The 10,261-nt window shown below is 63.5% G+C and overlaps 3 protein-coding genes across 3 annotated transcripts in view; 1 reads left to right on the forward strand and 2 right to left on the reverse strand.

The window, feature by feature from the left end:
• PGAP3 (post-GPI attachment to proteins phospholipase 3) overlaps positions 1-1,613 on the forward strand; it is a 14,064-nt gene extending 12,451 nt beyond the window's left edge. The window contains exons 6-8 of the mRNA XM_040640689.1: positions 612-748; positions 1,049-1,253; positions 1,424-1,613. Of these exons, the coding sequence (XP_040496623.1) occupies positions 612-748; positions 1,049-1,253; positions 1,424-1,487 (406 nt within the window). The 3' untranslated portion in view covers positions 1,488-1,613. The remainder of the gene's footprint in view (positions 1-611; positions 749-1,048; positions 1,254-1,423) is intronic.
• A 2,165-nt stretch (positions 1,614-3,778) lies between these two features.
• PNMT (phenylethanolamine N-methyltransferase) lies at positions 3,779-5,260 on the reverse strand. Its single transcript, XM_008689834.2, has 3 exons — positions 5,059-5,260; positions 4,323-4,530; positions 3,779-4,220 (listed from the first exon to the last, which is right to left on the reverse strand). The coding sequence occupies exons 1-3, from the start codon at positions 5,258-5,260 to the stop codon at positions 3,779-3,781; spliced, it is 852 nt and encodes a 283-aa protein (XP_008688056.2).
• A 1,824-nt stretch (positions 5,261-7,084) lies between these two features.
• Positions 7,085-10,109, reverse strand: LOC103661534 (titin-cap). Its single transcript, XM_008689246.2, has 3 exons — positions 9,927-10,109; positions 8,194-8,949; positions 7,085-7,950 (listed from the first exon to the last, which is right to left on the reverse strand). The coding sequence occupies exons 2-3, from the start codon at positions 8,301-8,303 to the stop codon at positions 7,557-7,559; spliced, it is 504 nt and encodes a 167-aa protein (XP_008687468.2). The 5' UTR covers positions 8,304-8,949; positions 9,927-10,109; the 3' UTR covers positions 7,085-7,556.
• Between the last annotated feature and the right edge of the window lie 152 nt (positions 10,110-10,261).

The raw sequence follows: 10,261 nt of genomic DNA on the forward strand, positions 1-10,261 counted from the left end.
AGACACCAGCCCCCCGCCCAGAGGCCCAGGACTCCCCTGTCAGAGTGGGGTTGTGCCTCTGCCGCCCCGCCTTGCCCCGTCCCCCCAGGTGGGTCCTTCTGGGGCCCTGCCCACTTCCCCCCTCCCTCCATGCTGGCCCCTCACGCCGCTCTCCCTGTCCTCAGAAGATGGATTACTTCTGTGCCTCCACCGTCATCCTGCACTCCATCTATCTGTGCTGTGTCAGGTGAGCCCGTCTTGGCCCCTGCAGGGGCAAAATCAGGCACCAGGGGCAGAAACGGGTCGCCTCGCCCACCCCTGGGGTTGTTGTCCCGGGGCCTTGCACCCCAGCGCGTGCGCGCGCGCGCGCGCACACACACACACACGCACACCCTCAGGGCTGTTCTGGGTGGGGACTCCGGGGTAGAGCGAGGGGCCCTGGGTCTTTCCAAGGAGCAGTAGCCCTTGGTCCCAGGTGCCTGCGGGGATGGAGGCCCGCGCCGCCGGCCTGATGCGGTCGGGGAGGAGGGCAGCCGCTTCCACATACTGCTGTCAGGGTGAAGGGATGCTTAGGGAATGCTGCCCTGGGCACGGGCCACCCTGCAACTGAGCCACCCTGGATGGCGGGGCAGGACCGTGGGGCTGCAGCACCCGGCTGTGGCCAGTGCCTTCCGTGCCCTCCTGCTGCTGCTGCTGACTGCGCATGTCTCCTACCTGAGCCTCGTCCGCTTCGACTATGGCTACAACCTGGCGGCCAATGTGGCTGTTGGTGAGGCATGAGGAGGGACTGAGGCCCCGGGGGGTTGCGGGGAAGGGGGGGCCTGGACCATGTGTAGAACTGCTAGCCTGGGGTGGAGGTAGGGATTTGGTGGTGTTCCTGGAGAAGGTTCTAGAGGGGCCCTTAGGGTAGGGGAAGGGGAAAGAATTTGGGGTGAGAGAGGGGAGGCTGGGAGGAGAGTCCGAAGATGGCCCGGGGGGTCAAAGAGCATGAGACTAGGGGAGGCTTTGTGGTGGGGGCGGGGAGAAGGGGGCAGGGAGTGAGCCTCACCCCACCCCCACCCGCACGCAGGCCTGGTGAACGTGGTGTGGTGGCTGGCCTGGTGCCTGTGGAACCGGCGGCGGCTGCCTCACGTGCGCAAGTGCTTGGTGGTGGTCCTGCTGCTGCAGGGCCTGTCCCTGCTTGAGCTGCTCGACTTCCCGCCTTTCTTCTGGGTCCTGGATGCGCACGCCATCTGGCACATCAGCACCATCCCCGTGCACGCGCTCTTCTTCAGGTGGGTGCTACTCCCCGCCCAGCGGGCTCCTTCTTTGTGCCCACCCTCACCTGCTCCTTGGAGGAGACCGAGGCCTCTGCGTGGTGTCACCCCCTGCTGGCTTGCCTGTGCTCTCCCCCACGGGGTGCCTTCAAAGCCAGACCTCAGTGGGCTCCTCCCTCTGCCCACAGCTTTCTGGAAGATGACAGCCTGTATCTGCTGAAGGAATCAGAGGCCAAGTTCAAGCTGGACTGAAGGCCCTGGGAGTGGGTCTGCCTCACCGGGGATCCTGCCCTCTCCCTGCTGGCTGCCCTTCTCCCCAGAATCCTTGAGATGATTTTTTCCTTTTAGCATCTTGAACGTGGACATAAAGGGTATGGGCCAAGAATCACGTAACTGCCCACCCCCTTGCTTGCCCCCACATGGCCCTCCCAGGTCTCGGAGTCTGTTCAGGCTTGGCCTGTCAGCATCTGGGGTTGGAGAATGGGCAGCGCCTCTGGTTCCTGGAGAACTGCAGTGGAACTGTGCTCTTAGCTCCACCAAGAGGAGGGCTGCCCCTGCCTCCCCATCGGCCTCTTCCCTACATCCCCGCAACACCTGGGGGGTCCCCACAGCTGTCTGTCTAGCTGGGAGACCAGGTCCCACAGGCCTTTGGGGACACAGTGGGGTCCCCTTCTGTTATCCCCTGCCCTCCTTCAGGGCACCACTAGGTGGCAGTAGACTCTTGGGTTTTGGCTGCCCGGGGTCCACAGCAGGTCTCCTCCCTGTGGGACCTTGAGGGACCAAGCTGCTGGGACTGAAGAGTGGTCTCATCCGGACTCTTGCCTCAGCCAGACCCCCAGGAGACCTCACTGCATTCCCCCTTCAGCGGGGCCAGAACCCCAGAGAGCCCAGGATAGGAGTCCTCCTGGCTCCTCTGCCGCTGTTCTGATGAGGAGCGTGCACATGCGTGTGGAAGGGAGTGTGCGTAGACTGAGTGCAGAAGTGGCAGGGTGGTGGGCGAGGGCCGGAGGGTGTGGGATGCTGGGTGGGACCGTGTGTGTGAGCATGTGTAGAGAGTGGGGTGGGGCGTGAGTGGTTTGAAAGTGTGTTGCAGGACGAGCGGGTGAGTGTGGGTTAGGGCAGTGTGCATTGACGGGGTGTGAGGGGAGTGGGAGTGCCATGAGTGTACCACGCAGTGGGGGGAGGTTGGAGAAAAATGGGGGATCAAGTTACCACCAACAGCTATCCATTGAGCACCAGCTCTGCACAGAGCCCCAGGCCAGGCAGAGAGCCAGGACACCCTCAAGCTCTGGCTCGGCGGGGTACAGGTGTCCGGACGGCATGTGTGTGTTCCTGTCTCCGTTGCCCCCACTTTACAGTCCTCCAAATCTCAGAGGACCCACACACAGCTCAAGTCACCCTCCAGAACCAGCCTCTCAGGAGGCAGAGGGAGGAAGGGCCACAGGGATCCTGTGGGCCTCTCCAGCCTTCCTGTCTGTCTCCTCGCCTTGGCTTGGTTGGCCTCCCCCCTCCCCCAGTGCCCCACCTGCTAAGCCCCTTTGTCACAGCCTGGACCTTGGGGAGGGAGGGGGGCAATCTGAGGGAGTAGGGGAGAAGGCCTGTGGCTGCGTCTGGTTCCTGGCTTCCCCAGAGGCAGGCCGGGGCCGTGCTCTATCAGCACCCCAGTAGAGGTGACCCCACAAGGATAGAATGTGGAGCTCCAGAAACTTTCCATCCAAAGGCAGTCTCTGTGATTGGAGCAGGGAGTCTGGATTCTTGTTCTCTCCCTGCCCCCTTGGCCCTCCCTGGGGTGCAGGGGTGCTATGCTGGGACTCCAACCTCGGACTTGCGTGGCCTGTGTTTCTTTTGATATTGACAACTATTTTAAGGTGGGAGGGTAGCAAGGGACATTCTTAATAAACCAATTCTCAGCCTCACCTACCTTTGTTCAGCTCATCTGTGTGAGTCGTGTGGGCCGGAGGGAAGGAGAAGACAGCGAGCTGGAGGCAGTAGGCAGGTGGGGTCTCTGCCTAAGCACGTGGGGGTGGGGGTGGCAGGGAGCAGATGTAGGGGGGGCACTGGGTGAGGGACCTGGTGGTGCCTGGATTGTGACTCCTTCTCCCTGAACTCTCCACTTCAGTCTCCTGCTTATACCCCTCTCCTCCCTTTCCGGTCTAAGCTAGGCTCTACTCCTGTTTGCTACTTAACCTTTCTTAGCTTCACCTGCAAACGGGACATGCTAAGGGTGAGGACTGAGTGGGCCTGATAGGTGCCTGGCACACAGCGGATGCTGAACGAGCTCCCTCTGGCCTTCACTTTCCTTAGTTTGGGAAGAATGAGTGGTAAAGAAACCTACCGTCATGGAAGCTTCTGGAAGAAAAGGCTAGGGTTGGTGGCTTGCCCACCCCCACACCCCCAGAGAGAGCTCTGGGCCCTTGTTTCCCAGGAGAGCCACAGACAAAGCTGACGCTCAGCGGGAGGGACTTATTTCTTTATTAGGTGCCTCCTCACATAACTTGGAATCTGGGTGTATGGGAGCCGCCAGCACTGGGTGCACTGGGCCGTCACACCCCCACCTTCTTCTGGGCCCAGGCGAAGAAGACGCCCTTGACGTCGTCTACACCTGTCTGAAGGCAGGCAGGCATGACGTAGGTGCGCAGATCCCGCACCTCATAGCCGCTGCGAACCAAGGCCTCCATCACCTCCTCCTTACACACGGGCACCACCACCAGCCTGGCCTCCCCAGCCAGGTACCATGACTCCTCCAGGGCCCCGATGAGGAGCAGGTGCCCCCCAGGCCTCAGCAGGGCCGTGATGTGGTCCAGGGCCCTCTGGAAGCTGGGAAGGTCCGGGCTCACAGCTTCCAGGCAGAAGGCAGAGACCAGGGCATCGGCAGGCAGGGGCACCAGGCTCCCGGCGCCCAGGGGCTGGGGCTGGTGCACATCGACATGCAAGACCCGCTTCACCCGGGCTCGCAGCTGGCGCTCCTTCTCCTGCCAGGACTCACTGTGCAGGGGCAGAAGGCAAGGGCAGGACCAGGGCTCAGGGCCACCCCACGCTCAGTCCTCTGTTGCCCCCCACCTGCCACTCCGTGGGAAGCCCCCTTACCCCTTGCCCTCGATGAGGCAGACGTGCTGACTGTACCCGCTCCAGTCGAAGGCCCCGGGCTCCTCCCGCAGCCAGAGCCCCAGCTCCTGGCGGTTCACTTCCAGAAAATCCGTCATGGTGATGTCCTCAAAGTGGGAGCAGGCGCTGAGCAGCTGGTATATGGTGGGGCCTGAGCCGATGTCGATGAGGCTGTGTCCCGACACCTCCCCTGGGGGGCAGAGGAGGAATGTCCTGGGCCAGCCCTGTGCAGGCACCCCGGCCTCAGTCCCTCCCTCCCTCCCCTGCTTCTCGAAGCCCCTCTCCCTTCTCCCTCTGGAAGCGTGCCTCTACCTGGAAAAGCACGAGCTAACCCGAGTCTGAGGTCGGGCTCCAGTGGGACTGACCGACCTTGGGAAGGGACTTAACCCCCGGGAGAGTCAGGTTCCACATCCGCAGGACCGGCCCTACCGGGAGGCTTAGGCAGGCAAATCCTGAGGGGCCCTGCCGCGATCTCGGCCTCCCTCTCTGTCTCCGTGTCATCGGGGTCCTTTCCTGCATCCCCCACTTCACCTCCCAAGGCCCTCTCCACAGGTCCCTCTCCTCTGCCCCGCACCTAAGGGATATCGCTTCTCTTCCTCTTCAGTTTTCCTCTTAACGACCTATCTCTGCTTCTGGCTCCCCACCGGGCTCACACGCGTATGCCCGTGTAGCTCCCTGATGACTTCTGTCCTCCGAGCCTCAGTTTCCCCGCGCTCACCGGTGGCGAAGGTCTGCGCCAAGCAGCGCAGCTTCCAAGGCCCGACGCCGTCTGGGCTGCTCAGGTCCCCCCGAGGGGGCGCGTAGTTGTTGCGGAGGTAGGCTCGGGGCTCGAAGCGCTGGTAGGCAGAGGCGACCGCCGCCCGGCCCGGGTCCGAGTTGGGGGCCGCGCCCGCAGCGGGACTCGGGTCTGCCGCGCTCATGCCGCCGCCGTCGCCCGCGCTGTCGTCTCGCCTCGCGGCCCCTTTTATCTGCCGCCGGACTCCCCGCCCGACCCTCCGCTGCGGGGGCGGCGGCTGCGCCAGGAGCCGCCCGGGGCTCCGCGCCGCATCTCCCCCACCCCATCCATCTCCCTTAGTGTCGGAGCAGCAGACACGCGGGGCGCCTGCGGGGCGGCCCCGGCACGCGTGCACCCCCCGCTCCGCGGCGGCTCCCGCAGCCCTCCAGCCTTTGTCTCACCGGGCCTGGGCCAAGCCAGCTCCGTGCCCCCATGACCCTCAGATCCCTGCCCTGCCGGTCCCCAGCTCCTCCCGTCGCTCTCCTCGGGCTCCCCAGCCATTCACCAGCGTCGCCCGGCACCCCATCCCTTCTCTGTGGCCAGGGTTCGAATCAGCTCTCCCTCTCCCAGTGCCCACCGCCCAGCGCCCTCGTCCCCGACCCTGGGCCCAGCCCCCGCCGGGCTCTCCTTTCTCAGAGGCACCCCGTCCAACATCCACCCCTTTCCTTGATTAGGTCACCCCACCTGCCCCCCCCGTCCCTCCTCCAGCCCTCTTCCGTCCATTCCTACCAACCCCGTCCCCCAGTGCCCTCCACCTCCACCCCGGAAAGGACAGTCCGTTCTGGCCTCCGCCACGGTCGCCCGGGGGCCCCAGAGCGGAGCTCCGGCTCCGCCCGTCCGATGGCAGCAGCGATAGGGGATGCGAGCGGGCCTAATGCACTTAGCCAGCCGAACAGCAGGGCCTCCCCGCGGGCCCTGCGGGCTCCGAGCCGCTTATCTGGGGACTTCCGAGAGCAGAAGGCTCTGGACGTTCTGGCCATGGCCGTGTTGGGGGCGCAGGACCGTGGTGAGGGCGGGAGGGTGCGGGCGTTCTCCAGGCTGCCCTGGGCCTCAGAGCCTTCGGTGCCAGAGGATTTGGGGTTGCGCAGTCTGGGGTCTCTGACCCCTCTCCTCCCCCCAGCCCACACTACATTCCCATCTCTTGTGGAGCAGGCGGCCAGTGCAGGTCCTGCTTGGCAGTCCAGGTCAAGATGCCAGGGTCTCCCCCTCTATCCCCCCAGATGGGAAGTAGATTCCATGGGGCCCTCTCCGTGGTCTTCCTGGAGTTGGACCCCCTGGGCCAGTCCATTGTCCCTCTGCCCTGGGTAGGCTATCAGCCCCTGTCCAGATGGGCCCCTAGCCTCCTCTGTGCCCTCACCTGTGTGCCCTCCCTGGCCCCCACCTTGTCCCAAGGGGAACGTGTCTCCTTGTTGGGCCAGGCAACCAGATTGGGGCAGAAGTCACAACAGCTGCAGGGTCACAGATAGGAACCTGACCCTCCACTCCCCACAGCCCACCCTGGGCTCCCTGGGCAGGGAGGGTAGAGTTCTGCCTGCCCCCAGCCAAGGATTGATTCTTTCTGGATTCGTAGGTCAGCCTTGGGGTCAGTGACCCCATTCACACCCTTAGGTACAGCCAAGGACTGTCCTGGTGCCAGCCCCCTCCCTATACTCCATGAGATCATTTCAACAAACTCTGGGTGCCAGCTGGCCTGCTGGGCCCTGCCTAGTGCCAGGGGACTGGACACAGAGGCCAGGAACTGACAGCAGAGCCAGGGCACGGAAGCGGGACTGGACAGACACCCTGTTTACAGCTCTGTCCCTGTCTCCCCCGCACCCCCGCCCAAGCATGGAGTGTACCCACTAGCTCTGCCATATTTAGCTCATAGGCAAGGCCTATTCCCAGAAGTAAGCATGGTGGGGGGCGGGGGGGAGGCGGACACCAATGGGCCAGCCCCCCGCCCCAAGAAAAGAGACTGGAACAAGAAAAATCTGGAACACAATTGAGCGTTTATTGCAGCGCTAACAGAGGATGCTGGGGGCTCCACTCTGCCTCTGCCCTCTTCACGTCCCCCTCACTCCGGTCTCCTCCAAGCCTCCTTCCTAGAGCATTCCAGATCCCCTTACACTTTTCCTCACCCTTCTCTGCAGCTGGAGCCTGGACCAGGGTCACTCCCCTCAGGGACCTCTGTCCTCACCAGCATCTTTTGTCCCTTCTCCTCGGGCCGGGGGTGCTTGGCTGTGCTGGCCCCCAGCTCTCTACCCTTAGTGCCCACTGTCTTTGCTCCCCTCCCTTTGGGAACTCAGGGGACCCAGGCATCCTGGCCTCTGGCTCCCTCCTCCCCTAGCCCCCAACTCTGGGCAAACTACAAAGCATCCATGGCCAGCAGCTCCCCTCCATGGTCCTAGCCAGGAAGGGCCCAACCCACGGCAGGCGCGGTGGAGCCCAAGTCACCGTCCCTCTCAGCCTCTCTGTGCTTCCTGGGACATGGAGCGGGACAGGGAGCGATGCAGGGCCCCGGGCTTGCTGACAGGCACCACAGGAGGCAGCTGCTTGGTGATCTCGGCCACGTCTTGGCGGTCCATACACTGGCCACCCAGGGCTGTCTCCAGCGCCAGCAGCTCCTGCAGCTGGATGGGGGTGTCCTCGCGCTCCTCCTTGGTGGCACCCATCTTGGCGGGGGTGAAGATGGGCAGTGGCAGCACCCGCTGGTAAGGCAGCAGGTACTCCTGCAGCCCACGGCCGAGGATACCCATACGCATCACCAACCAGGGGGAGTGCTGCACAAGGGCCTGGCACTGGCCCTGCTGGTGGTAGGTCTCGTGCCGCTGGGTGTCCTCCTCGTGCAGAGAGCAACTGGGGAGGAGAGGGCAAGGGGACACTGAGCTCCTGAAATCTGCTACCCTCCAGTCACGAGCTGGGCAGGGGGCTCCTGGGGCTTGCCAGGACCTGGGGTGCAGAAGGGGTGACTCCACTCTCCCCCCTGGGCCTTCTCCTTGTCCCTACCCCAGAAACTTCTGCAGGGCTTTGGGCTCTGGCCTCTTGAGGCTCAGGAGGGGTGTTCTAGAGGAGAGGGACTCCCAGCTGCATGGCACTCACCCCTCCTCAGGCCGTGTGGACAGCGTCAGATCCTTCCATTCAGCCCAGAAGGCTTCTCGCCGCTCGCGGTCCTCCTCAGACACCTGGCAGCTCAGCTCTGCAGTGGCCATGGTCGGTGCTCACTGGCTCTCAGCTCTGCTCCTCCCAGGCCCTTTAAATAGCCCCCTCCTCCACCTCCTCCAGGGGCTATTTTCAGCCCCTCTGGCGTCAGATGCTATAAGCAGAGCCAAGGCTCACGGATGGGGGACTCTGGGCCCAGGGCGGGGGTGGGGGGTCCCTGGACTCTAGCCGCCGCCTGGGGTCAGCAGTCAGCTTCTCAAGAGATTAAGATGCTCCAGTGGAGCCAAAGGTCCTCAGAGTGACACCTCCAGGTGCGTGATGCTCCTTAGACGCTGTCTGAGACCAGGCACATGCCCAGCCTCGTGCCACCTTGGCATTTGCGCTCTGCCCCACCCCTTCCCTCTCGCCTAGGGAGGACAGCGGCCTGTCTGTAAACAGAGCACGCAGTGGCAGGAATCGAGGCCCACTCTGGGCTCTGTACCAGGCCATCAGGTCCTGCCCCTCACGGCTCTCCTCTGCCTGGGATCAAGGGCAGAGCCCCCAGTATCTGCACCAAGACCTGGTCCTCGATGGCCACCACCGCACCGGCAGGAAATGCCTTGGTTAGCTCCACACCTGGGACCCTGGACATGAGCCTTTGCCAGACGTTTTCTTTTCCGGTGGCCAGTGGTCACAGAAGTGGTTTCCCAAGTCAGGCTAGTCAGGGTGGAAAGAGCAGGTGTGGGAGGCAGCCCCCGGCTCTAGCCCCAGCAACACCCCAAGGCAGGTGCGATGCGATGCGAATCTAGGGGCTCTGATGAGTGGTAGAGTCAGATCCGGCTGTGCCCCCAAATCAGCCATAGATAGCCTCCGTGGCCACAGGGCAACCTCCACCGGTCTCTGGGCCCCATTTTCTGCCAGAACGATCTGAGCAGCTCCACTGTGCCCCCCCCCGGGGGGGTGCCTAGATCTCATTCAAGGGGAGCAGGGGAGCAGGACAGCTGCTGGGAAAGCCCAGTACCCAAGGGGGGCAACTCTTGCTGCAGGAAGCTGGCATGCAGGGCGCTGGGCATGGGGGGGGAGGGATGGGGGCATCCGAGTGGACACACAGAGGGCGCCGGAAGAGGCTGCACGGGAGCGGAGACGAGGACCTTGCAGGAACGGCTGAGCACCCGGCAGCTGGTAAGGCCTGTGGGTGCCCCCCTGGGGTGGAACTGTATCCTCCTGATCACTGAGGCACTAGCCCTGATTCTCGTCTTAATCTTAGGACAGCCCTACGACAGAACAAGTCTCATTTTGACAAAGTAGGAAATGAAGGCCCAGCGCGGTAGACCTGCCCAGGGTCACACACCTAGCCAGGACCGAGATAGGACCCCCCACACACACCCCGCCTTGCCTTGATGCAAGCTGCCCCCCCTCGGGAGGCTGCAGGCAGGGACAGAGAGAGAGGGCAGGGATGGCAGTGGCCCCTGCAATGCTCTGACCCTTGCCCGAGATCCGAAGCTATGCCACCCCTAGTGAGTGTGCGGGGACAGAGGGGGCAGGCGAGTGGAGCCAGAGAGACAGAAATCCCAGAGGTGCCTCCCAGAAGCGCAGGCCCCACCCCCAGGCCGGCTGTGGGACCCCAAGGACAGTCAAGGCCTGCCACGGATGCTGCCTCCCCCCAATTCCTGGGCAGGAGACCTTCCACTGACCTTCCCTCACAGGAGGCCTGGCTGGGGGGTGGGGCATTTTTCTCTGACCAATCATCTGTCCAGCTGGACCAGTCAGGAAAGCAGGGGGTTCCTGGAACGGGGTCCCCACTTGCTCTGCCCTCCCGCTGGCTCTGGAAGGGTGTGAGAGGGTGTGTGACATGTCTGGCTCTGTCCCCACCTCTTCCCTCAAGAGACCAGGCAGGAGGGGCTGCTTTTTTTTTTTTTTTTTGAGTTCATTTTTAATAATTGGCTCAAATCACAAAGGTCCCCAAGGAACGTGGGGAGGGAGAGAACCTGGGAGCGGCAGAGGTTGGCTGCCAGCACCCCCCCCCCCC

Source organism: Ursus maritimus, unplaced genomic scaffold, assembly GCF_017311325.1.
Source record: "Ursus maritimus isolate PB19 unplaced genomic scaffold, ASM1731132v1 scaffold_24, whole genome shotgun sequence".
In the NCBI taxonomy this organism is placed as follows: Eukaryota; Metazoa; Chordata; class Mammalia; order Carnivora; family Ursidae; genus Ursus; species Ursus maritimus.